At 35.0% G+C, this 23,882-nt stretch overlaps 2 protein-coding genes across 3 annotated transcripts in view; both read left to right on the top strand.

Moving 5' to 3' along the window:
- The window catches only part of LOC125823908 (probable LRR receptor-like serine/threonine-protein kinase At3g47570), a 30,937-nt gene extending 7,570 nt beyond the window's left edge, over positions 1-23,367 (top strand). The window contains exons 3-9 of the mRNA XM_049503273.1: positions 19,466-19,610; positions 19,984-20,257; positions 20,645-20,700; positions 20,758-20,860; positions 20,936-21,184; positions 21,406-22,926; positions 23,030-23,367. Coding sequence (XP_049359230.1) covers positions 19,466-19,610; positions 19,984-20,257; positions 20,645-20,700; positions 20,758-20,860; positions 20,936-21,184; positions 21,406-22,926; positions 23,030-23,367 — 2,686 coding nt within the window. The remainder of the gene's footprint in view (positions 1-19,465; positions 19,611-19,983; positions 20,258-20,644; positions 20,701-20,757; positions 20,861-20,935; positions 21,185-21,405; positions 22,927-23,029) is intronic.
- The window catches only part of LOC125823898 (uncharacterized), an 897,951-nt gene that overhangs the window by 579,629 nt on the left and 294,440 nt on the right, over positions 1-23,882 (top strand). The window lies entirely within an intron of this gene.

The raw sequence follows: 23,882 nt of genomic DNA, 5'->3' as shown, positions 1-23,882 counted from the left end.
TAAGTGCATGGGTGATGCTTCATTGATCATACCAACTGAATATATTAGCATCAAGGATAGCTTATCTTATGAAGAGATTCCGGTTTAGATTCTAGATCGCCAAGTTCGCAAGTTGAGGACTAAGGAAGTAGCATCAGTCAAAGTCATTTGGAGGAACCAATTTGTTGAGGAAGCTACTTGGGAAGCTGAAGAGGATATGAAGAAGAGATACCCACATCTCTTTGAATCCAGAGAAATTCCATATCAAGGTACTAATTCTTTTCTTAGTACTCTTTAACTTATGAGATTGCATGTTGTAGTTGCATTGATTGTTGGGTGTTTGAGCTGAATGTGAGATGTTACACCCTTAGCCTACTAAGAGTAAGCTCATTCGGGATGAATGTTCCAAGGGGGATATTGTAGCCCCCCGTAACTAGAAAGAAATTAAAAAGTGGAAATAGTCATTTTTGGAAAGAATTTAAAATCTGGAAAATTTGTCAAGTGTGTTAAAGTTGAGTTTTTGGTCAACTTCAAACGACCATAACTTCTAGCTCAGGATGCTTTAGGTGTGTTTCTAGATATCGTAGGAAATACCTTGGAATAATCTTTCCAACGCCGCCGAGTTTGTGCGATTCTGAGTTTGTATGAGTGAGTTATGCTTATTGGAAGTTGGGTTGCTCAAATAAGGAAATGTCCAATCCGGATTTTTAAAGGGTAGTTTGGTCTTTTCCCTATCCAATTTATTCAATTCGTTTTAATGAATTAATTAAGGGTCAAAACTGAATTTGGTCAGTTTAGAAAAATTGGAAATCTACACTAGGGTTTGGAGAAAAGAGAAAAGAGGAGAAATGAGAAGAAAGTTCAAGTTTCGATTTCTTCGTAAGGAATCGCTTGTGGAATTCATCAAGGGGTTATCCCTACGAGGTATGCGAGATCACATAGCATTGGGTCCATTCACCCACGCGTCAAACATGTTTAATTCAGCTATTTTTGTCCTAAAAGAGTTAGAATTTGATATTCTTGAGTTGTGTTCTTGAATTGTTTCATTCTTGAACTTACATGTGATGGATGGATTTTCTTGAGACATTTTAGCGATGTTAAGAGTTGTTTCAAGTTAGATTCTAGTGTACATGCTTTGGGTATCTGAATCTAAGATAGTATTGAGAAAAAGAATCGATTTAAAACGATTTAGGATCAGAAAATGAGTTGAAAAATTTGTCAGACGCACCTGGGAAGGGACAAGTGTGTTGCGCCCCTATAGCGCCATAGAGGCTGGGGAAGTGCGCCCAAAAGGAACCCCAGTAAGTTGGGGCTGGTTTGGCGCTCCTGGGATGTGCCCAAATCGTCATTTTTTCACCAGTTTTTTGTCGTTTAGCCTATTTAAGTCCTTCTAAAGTGTACCAACACTTTCCATTGATTCTAACTACTCTAAATGACTTCTAAACATCTAGAAATCATCCAGAAACATGAATCATAACCTTGAATCCATAAATTCAAATTTAAGGATAGTCAAGAGTCTAGGAAGTTTTTAGAGTCTTTTCAAGAAGTCTTTTTCAAATGCTTTTAACTTTGTTTTAAGACTTAAAGTTCAAGTTAAGTAAAGGGTAAAGAGTAAAGTTGAAGTTCATTTCTTCAAAAGTATAAGGGGACTATGTATTCCCAAAGAGTTTGAAATGTTTTCACATTTAAATAAGAACGGAAACTGAGATTTCCAAAGAGCCTTTGAGCTAGTTTTCAGAAAAGAGTAATCGCTTTCTAAATGAAGCAAGAGAGGAAACTTTATTTCGAAGATAGCCTTTGAGCTAAGTTTTGAGTAATTATCTCAAATCACAGAAAGAAGTATGTTTTTAAACATAAGAGCTAGTATCATATTTTGGGAGTAGTATTGAACACCGATATGAAGAGAGTTCAGACAACTCACAGCCCCCATAAACCATGTAGCCATCATGGGTTAAAAAGGGTCATACTGTTTAGATGATTCATTTAGTGCTTTTTAGCATAGACTAGTGGATCCACTTAGCAGTTCAAGTTCTATGCCCTCGACAAGGTATAGGACGGCCCTGGCAGCGTGAGGCAAAACTCTATATCATCACAATAGATCTTACTTGATGGTTGTCGGTTTGAGAAACTCCCGCAAAATAAATTGTATTCTTATATACACAGTTTATTGTATTTTTACATACATTTCAGAGTTATATGTATCTTAGCATTCATACAGAGTTAACATCATGTTTTAAACAACTTTTCTTTATATTGCACTTGTTTTAAACTACTTTATATTGAAATGAGTTCAATTATGTTGAGTTGAGTTGAGCGAGGTAAGTTCTTCAGTTCCTTTCAAGCTTGTCTTGTTTTAGAATTTCCATCGCATACTCGTACATTTTATGTATTTATGCCATTTTGCCTACATCTTATTATGATGAAGACACAGGTAATCAGGATCAACATCCAGAGCACTCAGAGTCTTGTGGTGAGCCTCCTTGCTTTCCAGAGAACCCATTTTATTACTTTCCGTTTGTATTATTAGTTCATTAGGACGTCGTGGGTCTTGTCTCGACATCCATCTCAGTTGTTTAGAGTCTTCATAGACAGTCAGATGTTAGTTCCTTAGTCTTTTCATCTCATTATATTATGTTGTGACTTGAGTTTGTCTTATTGGTTAGTTGAATGTTTTCTTTATAACATTCTAAGTTTATTTGAGTTTATATTGTTAAGTTAAATCTTCCGCTGAGTAAGTAAGCCAGGCCAAGGGTTCGCTTGGGGCCAATAATGGTTCTCATGTGCTAGCCACATCCGGGGTGTAGGCTCGGGGCGTGACAGTAACAGTTCCGAAACTTTCAAAGATAACACCAAGAATGCCTTCAACTTCAGTAGAGAACTTGGAGCTAGTGGCCATAGAGGCAGTTGATTGAGAGTTGATCTTCATGGAAGTCATCTCGATATTCTTTAATGCTTGAAAAGTTGAGATGAGAGGTAGAGATTGTCTCACTTGGCGTACCAGAATTTGTAGACAATAAAATTCGGGTCGAGAAAACAATAATCAAGAACGGAAAATTATGCAACAATCATTTTATTATTTCAAATGCAAGTGTTACAATCCCTATGATTCCTCTGAATTCACCTTTTCGAATATAAATTCAAGGGCTCTTGAACTTAAACTTGGACTTGGACTTGGACTTGGACTTGATCTTGAACTTGATGTTGAACTTTATCTTGATCTTGAACTTGAACTTGAACTTTATCTTGATCTTGACTTCTAGTTGAATCCCAGGGCTTCGAGCTTGATCTTGAATCCGGCGGTCTTGATCTTGATCATTCTTGAAACTTGAACGTTTTTGAAACTTGAATGCTTGAATTCTTGAACTCTTGAACTTGTAGAGAAATCTGCCGCTTTTGATCCACGAGCTTTCTCTAGCTTCTTGTTAAAATTCTTGGTTCTCTTTTCTGAATCATCAGGACCCCTATTTATAGTTTTAGAATAGAGAAGTTGTGATAAGAATAAGATTCCCTTCAGCCAATCAGATTTAAGTGATATGGCATTTGGGCTTTATGGAGCGGGCTTATCATCTTTGACACATGTCATGATCCTATTGGCTTCTTGTTTGACTTGGCATGCCACGTTATTTGCCATGTGGCACTATAAAATGGGCCTCAGGATGAGATGAAATTGGGCTTAGCAAACCGGGCTTATTGTAGCCCAAATCAATTAATTTAGACTTTAATTAAATCCATATTAATTGAACTAAAATAATTAACCCAATTATATTAATGCATAATATTTATTTGGACTAATATATTTCCAAATATAATATAATTTGAATCATTTTATAAATTTATATTTAATAAATTTTAAATGATTACAGTTTTCAGAGCGAATAATTTTTTTGACTTTTTCCAGATTAGATGATCGAGAAGAGAAACAACATTAATGTTAGGTGTTGGATAAATAGAACGGAATAGAAAATATAGGTGGAGTCATAATTGATGGACTTTTGTTATATATAAATATATATTTTTTGGATAAGTTTTAATATTATAAAAGCACTGAACAAGTATATTTTGGCACAAAAATCACTTCTTTGTTGATTTTGGGATTTTGAATTTTTTGTCAAAAAAAATTTTCAAAACTTTTGTCAATTTTTTTCTCAAAAAATGTTTGTGCTGAGATTCTGTTTGGATTGACATTTGATTTATTTTTATTATTTTAGCTTATAAGTAATTTAAAAATTTACTCAAACACTTAAAAAGTACTTAAAAAATATTTAGCCTTTAAAATATTTAAAATAAGCTAATTCAAACGGACTCTAAATCTAATCAGTTAGTTGTTTGTATCGTTTACACGTTGTTTGAAATCTTGATACCCATTATATTGTATTGTATCTTACTCCTTACTAAATCTAATCAGTCAGTTGTTTGTATCATTTACACGTTGTTTGAAATATTGATACCCATTATATTGTATTGTATCCTTACTCCTTACTAAATCTAATCTGTCAGGTTTACAAGTTGTTTGATCATTGATACCCCTTATATTGTATTGTATCCTTACTACAAATGTAATGTTGAGAAAGTTATTATTTAATTCTTGTTTTAATCCCTTTGTTACTGGCAAAGTTATTACTTTATTAAATAAAACTATGTTATTTTTATTCCTAGTCTAACCAAACAAGCAAAAGTTGATTAGGCTAACTTAATGGAATGCTCATTTTAAAAAACAAAAATTAAAAAAAGATATTTTTGAGGATATGAAGAGTACTTCAAGGAGGCTAAAAATGTTCAGCTAGACAAGAATGTTATTGACCTAAAAAAGATTAAGGTCAAATGTAGAAAAGGTTGCACATGACTATTATATGCAAGTTTTGACTAGCTAAATAATGATTTTATGATTAAAATTTACACTTTTAAACACAAGTGTATAAGGAGCACTAGAAATTATATGTGCAATATCAATAAGTTCTTGTTTGAAAGTGAACATTACAAAAATAGAATTGTTAAACAACCAAACATTAGAATATTCAAATTTTAGCAGTTAATAAAAAAAAAATCATATTGAAAAGAACACTTTAAGGTGTAACGACCTGTTCCCGTTGATATAGAAAAGCCAACGGGGGAAAATTTGGGGCCAGAAAACTTTTTCGTAGTATTTGGATTTTCTCAACCTTGTCCAAATTTGGACGAAATCGGAGTCATTGAGGTGTAGGAAAATCTGGTAACAATTGGGTGAATCATTTATGATTTTGATTACATGAATAGTTAGATAACTGGTTAAGAAATCCATACGACTTTTCAGAATTGAATTCGGGCAAGTAGAACTCCCAGAATCGATCTTAGCGTAAAGGGTATTCACTAAGCGTCGTGGGTTAAAAGTCAGTTGTGAAATAGGAATTTTGGAATTCTTGAAATAACTCTCTGTTTCGAGAATGCCGCTTTGGTGCTGGGTTTTGCCACTTTGGCGGGGCCGCTATGGCAGGGTAGTGGTCGTTGTGGCGGGCCCGACGTGAATTAAAGTCATTAATAAACCCCTAAACGACCCCATTGTGCATTTTTCGACTTTTTGAGCCAAGGAATGACTCCCAGGTGAGTCCTACTTGGTTTTCACCATTTTTGAGGCTAAAGGTAAGTTTTTCACTCCCCGTATTATATTGATTGTTTGTAGATCAAGAACAAGCGGAACAAATCCTGAAAGGGAAGGATCAAGTTTCTTAGGGTTTTAAACTTGTTTCGAGTTAGGTGAGGGTTGTGATTCTATGATTGTGTGATGTATGCTTGTTCTTGCTTCATTATGATACTTGTATATGTATGAATATTGCAATGTTGATCACACTTGTTGTAAATGAGATAGATAATTGATGAATGCCATGAAATCATGACTTTAAGTGTATGATCTTGATGATATACTTGTGTTTGTGATTGTGGTATGTGAATGGGATCGGTTTCCACGTTCCGACATAACTAACTTGGATCGGTTGCCACGTTTTGGCATAAATATGGGATCGGTTGCCACGTTCTGGCATGGTAACTGATTGGGTTTGGGTTCCTTGAGAGGACCAATGATTTGACATAAATGTGAAGTTGTTCGTTGTTCGTAAATGTTGATGATATTGTATATGTTGCTATATATGCATGTGATTATAATGTTGTTTGACTTGTTTATGTTGCACTAGTGGGATAGCCACGTGATCCTATCAGTACACTGTGGTGGTGTACTGATTCTGCACTTGCTCTTATTTTTGTTGAGTACAGGTCATCTTCAAGCGGCTATTGACAGACCTCGCTTAGAAGATCAGTGATCGTCGCTTCGAATTCAAGGGTGAGCCAATTCTTTCGGGCTACCATGGGATTCTCTTTCGTCTATGTCCACCATTTCTGAACTTAGACATTTGTATTAGCTAGTTGATTAGTTGATTAGTTGGGGTTGTATCCCTTTCTTGTTTAGACTTGGTTCTTTGTTAGAATGTTTTGGTACATTGACTTTCAGGTTCTAGGTTATTCTTCCACATTGTTAGTTTATTATTGTTAGACTTTGCTAGAGTTTATAGGAACTCTATTTTTTATTCCTTAGTGTTTGATTTAAATGCCTTAGTTTTTAGATTATTTAATTGGTTGGGTTGTATTAGTGGTTCTCCCACATGAGTGTTAGTGTGGGTGTCAATCACGACGGTCTGGGTCATGACAAAGTTGATATCATAGCCTAGGTTCGTTGATCTCAATGTACCGAAATGAGTCTAATAGAGTCTCACGTAACGGTACAGGGACGCCTTTACTTTTCTTCGAGAGGCTATAGGACTTTAGGAAATCTCTATTTCTCTCTTGTCTCCTTTTGTGCTATGACTTGATTACAATTGGTATCTGGCGATTCAAATGGGTATCTAACCTCCTTCACTCTTCTGTTCGCGATGGTTAATACTAGATTCAACCGCGTCAGGCCCGTAGCTCCCGTCTATGCTCCGATTGAGGAATCTGCAGCGAGAGGTCACGGTCGAGGCAGGGGTAGATGAAGAGCTAGGGGTAGAGGTCGTGGAAGAGTAGCGGCTGTTGGAAATGAAGCTCCTGTGAATGAGAACCCTCATGCGCATCATGAAGAGATTGAAGAGGAAAATATTGATGTTAAGGTTGTGGGACAAGAGGAAGAGGTCCAGGCTGGGACTACATGTGTTCCTCTTTTGGATCTAGTGTTAGCTCAACAAATCATGTTGTTCTTGAAAGGGTTGGATGGTCCTAGAGTTCTTCCATTTGTTTAAGCAACTCAAACTCCTACTAATCGTCCTGTTACTAGCACTGTGCCTAAGACGGGTGGAACAAGAGGTAATAATGCTTTCTTTCGTCCTTTGTTGGGTTCTGTCATGACTGGTAATGAGCATGAAATGTTGACTAAGTTTTTTAAGCTAAAGTCTCTTGTGTTTCTTGGTTCTGAGAGTGAGGATGCTTATGAGTTCATCTTAGATTGCTATGAGAGGCTGCATAAATTGGGTATTGTTCATCAACATGGGGTTGAGTTTGTGTCCTTTCAACTTCAAGGTGAGGCCAAGCAGTGGTGGAAAGCTTATATGGAGTGCAGATCTTCTACTGTACCTCCACTTACTTAGACCAAATTTCAAGCTCTGTTTCTAGAGAAGTATGTGCCTAGGACTTTGAGGGATCGCAAAAAAGATGAGTTCATGGCTTTGGAGCAAGGTGGTATGTCTGTGGCTGCTTATGAGGCCAAGTTCCATGTTTTATCTAGATATGCTATACAGTTGTGACTACAGAGGAGGAGAGGATCCAGTTATTTATTAGAGGATTGAATTCTGAGTTGCAAGTATTATCCGTTCATATGACTTCTGCAGGGAGGAGCTTTAATGAGGTAACATACAATGTTAAGAAAGTGAAGGGGGTGAGGCGACACAGTCAAGCTAAGGCATGGGCAAAAAGGGCCAAGAACTCGGGTAACTTTCAAGGTTCTTATTCCAAGGGATCCGGAAGGCCAACACTTGCAGCCAAGCCAATTCAGTCCACCATGCCCGCCTCTACAGGTAGTTACTAGGAAACTCCATCTCATAATTTTCAGGATAGCCAAGGTGTCACGCCTTCGACAAGCGACAGACCATCTTTTGATCGTACTTGTTACAACTGTGGAGAACCTGGGCATATGAGGAGAAATTATCCCCACCCATGTGTGTTAGATTCCGCGCAACATCAGTCTAGAGTAGTGGTACCCACGGGGAATGGTAATAATGGTCGAGGACGTTCACAAGGTGGGCAAGGAGGTAGTCAGAGAGGCCGTGGAGGTAGAGGAAATACTAATGGTAACTGAGGTAGGGGTAACACGCAACCAGGGAGAGAAGTGGCTCGTCATGATGATAGGGATCAGTGTTATGCTTTTTCGGGCAAAGAATAAAGCGGAGGCATCTGATGCGGTGATCAGAGGTACTATTCTTATCTGTGACCGGATGGCTAGTGTGTTGTTTGATCCGGGTTCTACTTATTCATATGTATCCGTGAGATTTGCCTTAAATTTTTATATGATTTGTGATATTCTTGATTCCCCTATTCGTGTTTCTACCCCAGTTGGAGAGTTAGTCATAGTTACCCATGTCTATCGTGCTTGTCCTATTTTGTTTATGGGATTTCAGACTTGGCCTGATTTAGTGATTTTGGATATGATTGACTTTGACATAATCTTAGGCATAACTTGGTTGTCCCCCTATTATGCTATGATTAATTGTAATACTAAGTTTGTAACTCTAGAAATTCTGGGAAGGGAAAAATTAGAGTGGGAAGGGGTGTACAAGCTTAAGCAAGTTAATATTATATCCTCCATTAGGGCTAGTAAACTGGTAGAGCAGGGTTGTTTGGATTATTTGGCTCATATTAGGGATGTTGAGATTGAGGCTCCATCCATTGAGTTTATTCATGTGGTGTCTGAATTTAGTGAAGTGTTTCCTAAAGACTTGTCTGGTATGCCTCCAGATAGAGATATAGATTTTTGCATTGATTTAGAGCCTTGTACGCGCCCCATTTCTATCCCTTTATATCGCATGGCTCCGGCAGAATTAAGAGAGCCTAAGGCTTAAATCCAAGAGCTTCTTGATAAAAGATTAATTCATCCTAGTGTTTCCCCATGGGGTGCCCCAATTTTGTTTGTTAAGAAAAATGATGGTAGCATGAGGATGTGTATAGATTATCAGCAATTGAATAGGGTCACTAGTCGAAATAAGTATCCCTTGCCTCAAATAGATGATCTTTTTGACCAATTGCAGGGTGCATCAATTTTCTCTAGGATTGATCTAAGATCCGATTACCATCAATTAAAAATTAGGCCTGAGGATGTGCCCAAGATGGCATTTAGAACTCGCTATGGGCACAATGAGTTTTTGGTTATGTCGTTTGGTTTGACCAATGCGCCTGCAACTTTTATGAGTTTAATGAATGGGGTGTTCAAACCATTTCTTGATTCGTTCGTTATAGCCTTTATTGATGATATTTTGGTCTATTCGAAAAGTGAGGAAGAGCATGTCAACCATCTTCATAGTGTTTTGGGTGTTCTTGGGAATCAAAAGTTTTATGCTAAATTTTCTAAGTGTGAATTTTAGTTGAATCGGTTGCATTTTTTAGGGCATGTAGTTTCAAAAGAATGGGTAATGGTAGATCCCCAAAAGATTGAGGCGGTTAAGAATTAGGTTAGGCCTAGCTCTGTGATGGAATTTAGGAGTTTTGTTGGGCTCGCTAGCTATTATCGTCGATTTGTGAAGAACTTTGCTTCTATCGCCACACACTTGACTAATTTGACCAAAAAGGAGATACCATTCAAATTGTGAGGAGAGCTTTCTAAAGCTCAAGACTTTTTTGACCATCGCACATATTCTAGCATTACGGTTGAAGGTAAAGATTTTATTGTTTATTGTGATGCTTCACATTATGGTTTGGGTGCTGTGTTGATGCAGGATACGAATGTTATAGCTTATGTCTCGCGTCAATTGAAGGTGCATGAGAGGAATTATCCAACACATGATTTAGAATTGGCAGCGGTAGTGTTTGCTCTTAAGATATGACGGCATTACCTCTATGGTGTTAAGTGTGAAGTGTTTAGTGATCATCGTAGTTTGCAGTATGTGTTCACTCAAAAGGATCTGAATTTGAGATAGCGAATGTGGATGGAGTTACTTAAAGATTATGATGTGACTATCCAATACCATCCGGGAAAGGCTAATGCAGTGGCAAACGCTTTGAGTCGAAAAGCGGTAAGTATGGGTAGTTTAGCTTGCTTAATAGTAGCCAAGCGACCTTTGGCTAAAGAAATTCAAACCTTAAAGTCTAAGTTCATGTAGTTGGGCATCTCAGAAAGAGGTGGGGTGCTAGCTAGTATTAAGGTAAGGGTCACTTTCATTGAAGAGATCAAGGCCAAACAATTTGAAGATCAGAATTTGGAGGAACTTAGAAAGAAGACTGTGATTAGTAAGGCACAAGAGAGAACTCTTGATGCGGATGGTGTGCTCAATTTTAAAGGGAGAATTTGTGTTCCTAAAGTAGATGACTTGATTGAGAAATTACTGGCGAAGTCTCATGGTTCGTGATATTCTATTCATCCGAGTGTGACCAAGATGTATAGAGATTTGAAGTGAATTTATTGATGGCCGGGCATGAAGAAAGACATAGCGGAGTTTGTGGCGAAGTGTCAAAATTGTCAACAAGTGAAATATAAGCATCAAAGGCCTGCAGGTTTGCTTTAAAGAATGTCAATTCCGGAATGGAAGTGGGAAATAATAGCCATGAATTTTGTGGTTGGTCTTCCCAAGACTTTGGGAAAGTTTGATTCTATTTGGGTAGTGGTTGATATATTGACCAAGTTAGCCCATTTTATTCCGGTAAAAATAGATTATAATGCTAAACAATTGGCTAAAGTTTATGTGAAAGAGATAGTGAGGTTGCATGGTTTGCCCCTCTCTATCATCTCAGACCCTGGTACCCAATTCACATCCAAGTTTTAGAGGAAATTGCATGATGAATTGGGCACACAACTCACTTTTAGTACAACCCTCCATCCACAAACAGACGGACAGTCAGAGAGGACTATGCAAGTGTTGGAAGACATGTTGAGGGAATGTGTGATTGATTTTGGAAGGCATTGGGATAAGTTCTTACCTTTGTGTGAATTCTCCTATAATAATAGTTATCACTCCAGCATTGATATGACACCATTTGAGGCACTCTATGGGAGGGGATGTAGATCACCCATAAGATGGTTTAAGGCTGGCGATGTGAAACCTTTGGGGATTGATTTAGTGAAGGATGCTCAAGATAAGGTGAGGAGTATTCAAGCCAAGCTCCTAGCAGCCCAGAGTAGACAAAAGAAGTATGCGGATCATAAGGTAAGAGACATGACGTTTCAATCCGGTGAAAAATATTCTTCTTAATGTATCACCCATGAAAGGGGTGATGAGATTTGGTAAGAAGGGTAAGCTAAGTCTTAGATACATTGGTCCATTTGAAATTTTTGAATGTGTGGGACCGGTGGCGTATAGACTGGCTTTACCTCTTAATTTATCAAGTGTTTATCCGGTATTTCATGTATCCATGATGGAGAGGTATCATGGTGACGGGGATTATATCATTAAGTGGGACTCAATTGTGTTAGCCAAGGACCTCCAACATGAGGAGGAACTGATTGCAATCATTGATCGTGATGTGTGCAAGTTGAGGGCCAAAGAGATTAAGTCCATGAAAGTTCAATGGAAGCATCGTCCAGTTGAGAAAGCTACTTGGGAAACCGAGAGAGACATGCGAGACAAGTATCCCCAATTGTTCGTCGGTTCAGGTACTACTACATTCCTTCCTTAGCCTATTTTCCTAAGTTTTGTCACTCGGGGACGAGTGACGGGCAAATTGGTATATATTGTAACGACATGTTTCTGTCGTTATAGAAAAGCCAACGGGAGAAAATTTGGGGCCGAAAAACTTTTTCGTAGTATTTGGATTTTCCCAACCTTGTCCAGATTTGGACAAAATCGGAGTTATTGAGGTGTAGGGAAATCTGATAACAATTGGGTGAATCATTTATGATTTTGATTACATGAGTAGTTAGATAACTCGTTAAGGAAACCGTACGACTATATGGAATTGAATTCGGGCGAGTAGAACTTCTGAAATTGATCTTAGCGTAAAAAGGTATTTACAGAGCATCGTGGGTTAAAAGTGATTTGTGAAATGGGAATTTTGAAATTCTTGAAATAACTCTCTGTCTCGAGAATGCTGCTTTGGCGCTGGGTTTTGCCATTTTGGCGGGGCCGTTGTGGCGGGGTGGTGGCAGTTGTGGCGGGCCCAACGTGAATTAAAGTCGTTAGTAAACCCCTAAACGACCTCATTATGCATTTTTTGACTTTTTGAGCCAAGGAACGACTCCCAGGCGACTCCTACTCGTTTTTCACCACTCTTAAGGCTAAAGGTAAGTTTTTCACTCCCCGAATCCATTTTTCGATCCGTAGAACGTAATAGAATGGGTGAATATTTATGGGGGAGGGTTTTGTTATAGATTCTATGGTGGAAACAACCCTAAATTGGATAATTGGAATCATGGGTTTGACCTAAGGTTTATAAATTGTTATTAATTCGAGTAATTAATGATTGTTTATTGATTCCCGTACTAAATTGATTGTTTGTAGACCAAGAACAAGCAGAACGAATTCGGAAAGGGAAGGATCAAGTTTCTTAGGGTTTCAAGCTTGTTTCGAGGTAGGTGATGGTTGTGAGTCTATGATTGTGTGATGTATGCTTGTTCTTGCTTCATTATGAAATGTGTATATATATGAATGTTGTAATGTTGATCACACTTGTTGTAAATGAGCTAAATAATTGATGAATGCCATGAAATCATGACTTAAATGTATGATCTTGATGATATACTTGTGATTGTGATTGTGGTGTGTGAATGGGATCGGTTGCCACGTTTTGGCATAACTAACTTGGATTAGTTGCCACGTTCTGGCATAAATATGGGATCGGTTGCCACGTTCCGGTATAAATATGAGATCGGTTGCCACGTCCCGGCATGCTAACTGTTTGGGTTTGGGTTCCATGAGAGGACCAATGATTTGACATAAATGTGAAGTTGTTCGTTGTTCGGAAATGTTGATGATTTTGTATATATTGATATATATGCATGTGATTATAATATTGTTTGACTTGTTTATGTTGCACTAGTGGGATAGCCGCATGATCCTACCAGTACACTGTGGTGGTGTACTGATTCTGCACTTGCTCTTTTTTTTGTTGAGTACAGGGCATCTTCAACAGGATGATTTATTATGATTTTTTCATAAATCGTATACAAATAGCTAGAGTAAGTATATACAAAATTATGAATTTATACAATCAGTAACCGAATTATACAAATCAAATGAATTATACAAATTAGGTGAATAATAAGAATTGAGAAAACTATAACCACGAATTATAATTTTCTTAAACTGTAGCTATAGTACCTAATATATACTAAATGTTTGTTATTCTATATAATTTTCCCTATTTATTTTGATGCTTTGAAAATAACTATTTAAGTAGTTGTAGAAAATATATTGATTGAGATGGTTGCTTTTTGAAAAGAATAATCAAAAGACAATTGTTGTGTGGTGTGGCTAAAGATTGCAATAATCAAATGTTACATATTGTTTGGGGTGTAATTATAGTATAAAGGGAAAAATGATAAATATACTCTCGGACTATCATAAATGGTATGCAGATACCTTTCGTCATATTTTTGGGACATTGGTGTTTCTGCCGTCCAAAAACTAGAGCATATATGTCATTCACTCTAACGGAAGACTAAATAGGGACATGTGGCGCAATCTTATCCGTCGATTCGATATTTAATAAATGTCGGGTCGGTGGATAAGATTATGACACGTGTATGTCCGTTAGTATAAAGGATATATATGCTCTAGTTTTTGGACGGTAGGGGCACCAATGTCCCAAAAGTATGAAGAAGCATATTTGCATATCATTTACGATAATTTGGGGATATATTTGTCTTTTTCTCCCGAATACAAAAATAAGAACACGTGAACATTATTTTTGAAACTGTTGATAGAGAATTTTAGATTAGCAAATAACAGAGATTACAGTTATATTAGACATAAAAGGTATGATTTCTTACTTTATTTTTCTTTATTTAGGTTCTTTATATTCAATATTAAGTGTAATTATGACTCGTCATTTCTAAAAGCTTTAGTCAGCATTAAAGAAGGTCAGTTACCATTGGTGAAACACAAAATATTGAAATGTGCAAAAAAAGAAAACACCTTAAAGGAGGATTTAAGACAAATCTTGCACAAATGGAGCTACTAGATAATTAAAAAAAACTAAGAATTTATTATACTAGAGGTGCAAATCTGATGTAAAATGTACTTTAAAATTATTGTTTAGTATCATATTATAGACATAATTTCAGGGGCGGACCCATATTGAAGACTCCGGATGCTCAAGCATCCATTAATCTCGTATCGAACTATATATTTATATAAAAATTTGAAAAAATGGTATAAAACTAAATAGTGAGCATCCATGCAACAAGTATGTTGCTTGGTGTAGTGGTTGTTTGTGGGTGCTCAAGTCGTATATGTGTTGTGGGCACGTTCAATTCCCACTATGGTGTTATTTTGAATTTTTTAAAGATTTGTTTTTCTTGGAGCACCGACCACCTTAAAATCCTAAATCCACCATTGGGTACAATCTGACAAAGAATCATACAATATTAATCATAAACATGATGTGTGAGGTGCTTTAGTGTTTTTTTTCTTTTTTCCATTTGTTCTTATTTATTTGTTATTCTTTATTAATTCAAATTGAATCTTTTTTGCCATAATTTATTCTTCATTTTTTTCAACTTTCTCTTTCACTAATTATTAATCTCTTGATATGAGTGATACGTGTGCATTATTTATCAATTAATGAGTACTGAATTATGAACATCACCTAAATATTACTCTAAGAATATATTTAAATAGTATTTTTTTTAAAAAATATAAGTTTTTAAAATGATGAATATTATTATTAGAGTTCTTTTAATTTAAAGGTTCTTTCGATCTTCATCGATATTCTTGCTAAGTAAGATGACTAGGTTGAAACTACAAGTTTTATTCTTTCTCTACTATATATCTCCAACAACACAAAAAGACAATGAAATATGAATAGATTAAGTTAACACTAATAGATGATTTATACAAGCTCAAATTTTTAATGTGGAAAATCTCTCTTTTAATCAAAGTTTCAGAGAATAAGACCTCTAATTTCTAAAAAGAAATACAAATTGAATGGTTTTAGTTATCTTAAAATATCTAAAACAAAATATTATTAACATGCATGTCTGATCGATTTGTTTATAAAAATCTGAATAACCTGAATTGTAATCCAAAATCGAAGCAACCGATCCGTTTATCTTACTTGGACGGCGTGGCACCTAACACCTCCAAAATCTAGATCCGCCTCTGCATAATTTGTCTGGAAGTGTTAATGCTTAACAATTACTTAGTATATGTGGTTGGTGGGAGGTGATAGATATAAGATGGAATTAGTCGAGGTGCTGAGGACTGACCCAGATAAAAAAAAAGATTACATTTTCAGATACAAGTGTTAAAACTGATACTCCCTCCGTCCCATTTTATGTGGTATTTTTCGAATTTTGAGATTCAAACAAGTTTATATTTGACCTTAAATTTTTCATAGATCTTTTAAACATTTTGAATTATCAATTATTGTGACTTATAGTACTTTTTACGTAGTTTACAAATATATAAATTTCATTTGATAAAGTTGAAGATTTCATGTGCAAATTTCCGGTAAACTTAAATTGTTTGACTCTCAAAAACGAAAAGTGCCACATAAATTGGGACAGAGGAAGTAATAAAGAGTTACATATTTGGCAATAAGTTGTTCTATTGTTAAACTGATTAAAATAACTTTAATTTGTTTATAAAAGAAATTTACAAATCTAAAAGTGTCCTTGTAAAGAAAAACAGCAACGATGTATAGTTAGTGAAGAGGAACTTACCAGTTTTATTTTGGAGATTTTTTTTTTTTAAAAGGACAAAATAGTAAAAGACTTGATAAAACTAGAAGTCTTCATATGCTGAAAATTAATAATTTAGGCATGGCCAACTTATGACTTTTGGTTGATTTAGTTTATAAGTACTTAGAATATTTACTAAATGCGTACATAAGCTAAAACGTGTTTATAAGTTAGTTTAATCAACCTATAAGCTTAGTCAAACACTTCCTAAATATCTTGTCTTCTAAGTGAGAAGAGATAATGATCAAAAACACAATTGAAGTATCATTTATTTGCATGTTTCATACTTGAACTATTTATCAAAAATACAAATCGAAAGTGCATGGATGTAACTTAAACAATTCAATAAACCCTTGCTCTAGCTGAAAACAACTTGATTGGATCGATTCCGGTTACATCCTTGATGAACAATATTTGTAAGAAGAAAAAAGCAAATCTACATTTATTATATTTAGTTAGTTAAATAGAGGGGTATTTTTTTAAGACTATCAATAGATTAGAAATGAAACTACTAATTTTCTATTGAGATGATAGAGGAGTTGAATTATAATCAGTAGAAATAGATATTAACAACTCATGGACTATGCAGAGCTACTCAATAAGATTGGGGCCTGAAGCGAAACTTAAGAGAGGGGCCCTAATAATTAATATTTTTCATCATATATACTTTTATTTAAAATCTACTTTTAATTTCTAGCTTTTTTAGATGCGAAGTCATTGGCTACCGTTTTATAATAGATTTGTTTTAATAATTCCTTTTCAATTGATAATATAGCTAATTTATTCAATCTATCTTGAGACATTGTTGATCTTAAATAAGATTTAATCAATTTAGTTTCAAAAATATTCTTTGGGCTGCGACAACGGTTACAAGAACTGTTAACATTATTCTACAAGCAATATATATATTTAGAAAAGAATCAAGTCCTTTTATTTCATTGACTATTTTCATTACATCATTATCTTCCACATATATTATTTCTCTTAACACTTTTAATTCAAAAAATAAATTTAAACCGTCAATATCAAAATAACTATTATGTGTTAAAGAAAGTTTAAGGTTAAATCAATATTTTTTTTTAATTCTCTTCATCTAGTGATCTCAATTTACCACTAAATAAGAAACCAAAAATATTTTCATATGCTTCAATTGGTTCAATTTTATTTTGAAGTGAAAAATAGCATCAACTCTAATTTCAAGGGACTTTGTGATTTCGTTACCAATATTTTCATCAAACTGTTTCTTACAAAATTCAGGTTCTATATTCATTTCAGATGCAATTTCCTTGGTAGAAATCATAGCATTCACAGTACATATAATTTTTTTAAAAAATAATATTTATAGGTAAAAAAAATATTTAAAATGGGGCTCCTAAAAATATGGGACCCAAGCGATGACTTTAGTGGCCTAGGGGTTGAGACGGCTCTGGGACTATGCATTCTCATTTTCAATAATGTGAGACACACACCACGAGAATGTCAAGAAGTTGAATTCATGATATGTCAACACACAAGCAAAACACGCATTTGTGTTGGTATGCATTGGGACGGAGCTAGAAGGTTATCCGCGGGTTCGACTAAATTTAGTAGCCTTAATTCAAATTTAATATTTATATTTAAAAATTCGCTAAATATATATATAATTTAAAATTTAGAACCCGATCATAACTAACACAAGATGTCACTAGTCTAGTACTAAAAATTCAAATTTTGACGTTGTTTCTAACATGCGCTGAATTATAAACATAAGAAACTAAGTCAAGGTTTAGTGTTGCTCCTTCCGTCTCAATTTATGTGACACTTTTCAAATTTTGAGATTCAAATAAATCTATCTTTGATCGTAAATTTTTGGGATAATGCATAAGGACCCCCTAAACTATGACTGAAATCATAGCGACCCACCTAAACTTAACTAGGGGAAATTGGACACATATCCTTTTTTAATTGGTCTATTTACAATTGGTTAGTACACATAATTATTGACATTAAAACTTATATATATTTAATTATTTTAATTTCTTTCTTTGTAAAATATATTAATTTCTTCCTCACGTTGACCTTTTTATTTTTTTTCTCTTTCATTGATTTCTTATCTTTTCACTTTTAATTATTTTTAAAAATTTATGTGTATTTTTTAAAAATAATAAATTAAAATTCTCCTTTAATTTTTAACGTTTTAATTTTTTTATATAGTATTTTATTTGACTTTCTTCATTTATTTTGATATCCGTTCTAAATTAACATATTTTAAATACAATCTTTGAATTAAATTAAAAGAAAAGGTAAAGAAATAAATAAAATCAAAAAGGGAGAAAAACAATGAATGAAGGTTAAAAATGAAGAAAAAAAGTTTAAATACAAGGCAATTTTTTTTTTTAATGAGTATTGACTTAATTTAAATACAAGATAAAGATAATAAGAAGATATTTTTTTAAAATAAGAAATTTAAAATAAAAATAAAAATAAATAAATAACACACGTGTGTAGAGGAGGTTGTTGTACATATGTAGTTAGTAAGCGTCAACACAAAAAGTGCACTAAAATATAGAAAAAATGAGTTCATGAGGGTAATAAGACCCTAATTAAGTTAAGGTGTGTGATCACTGGAATTTCGGTCATTGTTTAGGGGGTACTTATGAATTATCCCTCAAATTTTCATATACCTTTTAAATATTTTGAATTGACTGTTATTGTGGCTTGTAGTACTTTTTACATAGTTTACAAATATATAAATTTAATTTCAAAAAAATTGAAGATTCTATGCGCAAATTTCCAGTCAAGTTTAAACTATTTGACTTTCAAAAAATTAAAAGTGCCACATAAATTAGGAAAGAAAGGGAGTATATTTTAAAGGACAATTTTACTTGCTTTCCCATGAATTTGTGTAAACACGTTAACACCACAATCACGATTTGCAAGACTTTGTTGATTTGGTTTTTGTTGTTACTATAAATGGTAAATATTTTTCTTAATGTAGTATATTTATGTAAGTTACCCTTGTTTCAATTGGTCAAGTCCTTGGGCCTACATAATTAAACTAGAAATAAATTAAGTTGGGAACAATATTGAAATGATAGAGTAAATTGAAGAAACAGTAATAGTAAAAAACAAATATTCTTAAAATTATCACTATTTAAAGTCTCAAAACCATAGGATACTTGCTATATCATTCCTACTAATTTATGCAAATATGGAAAAAATATTATTCTCTTTTCTCTTGTTGCTTCACTATGTTATGGCTAGTTCAGCCATGAGCTCAAGCCAACATTACCACCAATCAATTAACTCTTCTTTCTTTAAAATCTCAAATCATTTCGGACCCCTTTCACTTCTTGGATGAAAGTTGGTCCCCCGCTATTCTGTTTGTCATTGGGTTGGAGTCACTTGTGGCTCTCGTCACCAACGAGTGAAGTCCTTGAATTTTTCCAACATGGCTCTTACAAGCAGGATTCCCCACGATTTTGGAAACCTCGCATTTCTTGTTTCTCTTGACTTGGGAAACAACAATTTTTGGGGAAATTTGCCTCAAGAAATGGCATGCTTAGGTCGGCTAAAGTTTCTTAAGTTAAGTTTCAACAACTTCAGTGGGGAGGTTCCTTCTTGGTTTGGATTTTTACACCAACTTCAATATCTAAATCTTAGGAACAATAGTCTCACCGGCTCCCTCCCCTTTTCTTTTTCTAATATAACAAAGTTTGAATTCTTGGATATGACATACAATTCCTTAGAGGGTCAAATCCCCAAGGAGATTGGAAGTTTCATATGCCTAAGATATTTAAGCTTGGGTGGGAACAATCTCATAGGTTCTATCCCTCAGTCTATCTCAAACGCCTCAATGTTGGAGACTTTGCTTCTTTCATACAATTCCCTTCAAGGAAACCTCCCGGAATGGATGAACAATCTTCACCACCTAAACAAATTGGCTGTAGAATCTAATAAGCTTACATGTTCTATACCATTGTCAGTATTCAACATTTCAAAGAATTGAAGTAATTGGATTTACGAACAATTACTTATCATGGAATCTTCCGAATGGTTTATGCAATGGTGTCTCTGTACTCAAAGGACTTTATCTATCAATGAACAAGCTTCATGGTCATATGCCTACAAGCTTGTCGAATTGTTCGCAACTTCAAACATTGTCTTTATCAACAAATGAGTTTGATGGACCAATACATAGTGAAATTGGAAGATTGAGTAACTTGCAGACATTACTTCTTGGATCTAACCATTTCACAGGTATGATCCGACAACATTATTTTTTGGCATAATACATAAATATGCACTTTAACTTGGCTTATGCTGACATATATGCCCTCCAATGTAACTTTAGGGTGGCACAAGTAGACACTTAAACTTGTATAAAGTTGAACAAGTAGAACAAGTGTTTTATGTGGTAAAATACACATAGGACGCCATGTAGGACACAAAATTGAGATGTAGGACGCCACGTAAGACGAATGTGTGTATTTGTTCAATTTTATTCAAGCTTAAGTACATATTGTGGGAATCCAAAGTTGGAGTGCATAGATATCAACTGAAGCCAAGTTGAATGGTATATTTATGTATTATGCCTTATTTTTTGTGAACGCTAGTAGTATTGTAGCTAATTTATGAATATTGCAGGGCTAATTCCTCATGAAATCGGAAATCATGTTAATTTGGTGGAGTTATCCATGGAGGTAAACTAGATTACCGCCTCTGTCCCGATATCCATATTCAATATCTCCTCCCTACAGTATTTATCACTGGCAATTAACAATCTCAACGGATCCCTACCACGGGATATTGGCAACTTAACCAAGATACAAGTTCCACAGCTTAGTACAAATAAGCTTAGAGGTACGTATTCAAGTGATACAAATATGCTAGATTGAATCAACTAGTTAAACTCAATGTATTTGATCTCGCTGCCAGGTGAAATACCGAAAGAGATAGGAAATCTCATTGAGCTAGAGGAATTTCATGTCGAGGAAAATAGTTTTAGTGGTTCATTTCCAACGGAGACGTTCAACGTATCAGGACTGAGAATAATGGATCTTTCATACAATAATATATCAGCAACTCTACCATCGATCATAGATTTCGTCTCACCCAACATTGAAGAACTTTTTCTGAGCAGTTTAACCAATCTTGTTGGGACTATTCCTCAATCTATCTACAATTGTTCCAAACTTATTATTATCGAGATTTCAGATAACAAACTCACATGCTTGATTCCCAATTCTCTCGGATATTTGCCTTGTCTACAAGTCCAAAACTTGGAGGGAAACATTTTACTAGTGATTCATTTTTAACCTTCATTACTTCCTTATCAAATTTGAGAAATTTAAAATATCTTTTTCTATCTTTGAACCCATTAAACGGCATGCTTCCGGTATCTGTAGGGAACCTTTCAACATCTCTGATAAAATTTTCCGCCAGGAGTTGCAAAATAAAAGGGCAACTTCCAAATGAAGTTGGGAACTTAAGCAACTTATTATTCCTTGATCTTTCTAGAAACAACTTGGTTGGATCAATTCCGACATCAATTGGAAACTTGAGAAATCTTCAGCGGTTCAACTTGAGTAACAACATACTTACAGGATTTATTGGAGATAACATTTGTAAATTGCGGCATTTAGCTGAGATTTACTTAGGACAAAATCAATTTTCAGGATCTATTCCTAATTGTTTAGGGAACGTCACATCCCTTAGAGAGATACATTTTGGTTCCAATAAATTGAGTTCCAATATACCAACAAGTTTTGGGAATCTTAAAGATTTAGTGGTTCTTGACTTATCGTCAAACAACATGGTTGGTTCTTTACCTCCAGAAATTGGAAATCTAAAGGCTGTGACACGGATGGATCTGTCAATGAATCAATTCTCAAATAGAATTCCTAGAGAAATTGGAGGATTGCAAAATTTGGAGCACCTTTCTTTGCAGCACAACAATTTACAAGGATCTATACTTGAATCAATGAGCAACATAGTAGGTTTGGAATTCCTAGACCTTTCTCATAATAATATATCGGGAATCATTCCTATGTCTCTCGAGAAACTTCACTATCTCAAGTATTTCAATGTTTCTAACAACAAGTTGTATGGTGAAATTCCTTCGGGGGGTCCTTTCAAGAACCTCTCGAGTAAGTTTTTCATCCACAATGAAGCATTTTGCGGTTCTTCAAGATTTAGTGTCCCGCCATGCCCCACTTCATCAAAACACAGATCAAATAGAAAAAAATCGCTACTTCTATTTCTTTTGCTAGGAATTGCACTTTTATTTGTTCCTATCACCTATGTGTCTATATGGATAAGGTATAGAAGAGGTAAAAGAGCTCCTCAACAAGCTAATTCATTGTCCACCGTAGAACGAGAAAGAATTTCTTATTATGAACTGCTCCGACCAACTGATGCACTTAGCGATAGTAATCTGATTGGTTTCGGAGGTTTTGGCTCTGTTTACAAAGGTGTTCTTAGAAGTGGGACTGTCATTGCAGTTAAAGTGTTCAATCTGCAAACGGAAGCGGCATTCAAGAGTTTTGATACAGAATGTGAAGTTTTGCGTAGCCTTCGCCATAAGAATCTTGTGAAAGTCATCACTAGTTGTTCCAACCTTGATTTTAAGGCTTTAGTGCTCGAGTATATGCCTAATGGAAGTCTTGAGAAGTGTTTGTATTCGCACAACTACTTCCTAGACTTTAGGCAAAGAGTAAGCATAATGATAGATGTGGTATGTGCGTTGGAATATCTCCACCATGGATGCTCGTTGCCCGTGATTCACTGTGACCTAAAGCCTAGTAACGTCTTACTGGATGAGGATATGGTTGCCCACCTAAGTGACTTTGGTATTTCAAAACTACTTGGTGAAGATGAGAGTGATTTATATACTACAACCTTAGCAACATTTGGCTATATTGCACCGGGTACGTCTCTTTGTTTTTGCTAATTTGAACAATGGTTTTTCCTCGTCTTTTTTCCCTTATCAAGAAAGCATATATCATCTTTAAATTAATTGTTTGACCGTAGAGTATGGAATGGATGGACTGTTGTCAATAAAATGTGGTGTCTATAGTTATGGGATCATGTTACTGGAAACGTTTACTAGGAGAAAGCCTAATGGGTTTGAGGGAGATCTTAGCTTGAAGCAATGGGTGATTTATTCACTCCCCAAGGCAGTAATGGATGTTGTAGATGCCAATTTGGTAACACCAATGGATAATCGCTTACAAAAGGATCTAGATGTTGTGGCATCAATCATGAAAGTCGCATTAGATTGTTGTGCTGAATCTCCGGCAAGAAGGACAAACATGAAAGATGTTGCAGGGATACTACAGAAGATCAAGATTCAACTTCTTGCAGGTTGAGCATGTTCTCAGAGTCTCTTGTTCCGAATCGATCACTTGTTTGCTGCAAATGTTTGCTAAATTGTTGGATTCCTGTAAAGATTGTTTTTTTTAGAACTTGATTTGCACTTGATGTTGTTTTGAAATGCTGGTTGGTTTCAATAAGTCTCAATGTTTCCTCTTAATATTAGTGTTCCAAAATGGTGGAACATGATTTGCTTTACTGTCAATGTCTCAGATTTGCTTTATTCAATTTATCTCAAGTCTCATCGTGGCACATTCTCAATCCTATGGACAAATTCAAGCTGTGTTTTGTTGAATAAAGTAATTAGTTTACAATAAATATAGCCGTGTTTTTATTTACATAAAAAATAGTCAAAAGACACAACAAATATACAATGAATATACTATATATTTTGTTAAAAGGCATAGAAAGTATACACTCACTATACAATACAAATTACCTATACACGAGCTATGCACGGAATATATATTATGATACACTCAAAAAGTTGAATACAACTTAACTATACATG

The sequence above is a fragment of the Solanum verrucosum genome, unplaced genomic scaffold (genome assembly GCF_900185275.1).
Source record: "Solanum verrucosum unplaced genomic scaffold, falcon-dt-bn FXZP01000056.1, whole genome shotgun sequence".
Classification (NCBI taxonomy): domain Eukaryota; kingdom Viridiplantae; phylum Streptophyta; class Magnoliopsida; order Solanales; family Solanaceae; genus Solanum; species Solanum verrucosum.
The sequence above is the reverse complement of the archived record's forward strand: the minus strand, read 5'-3'. Positions and strand labels throughout refer to the sequence as shown.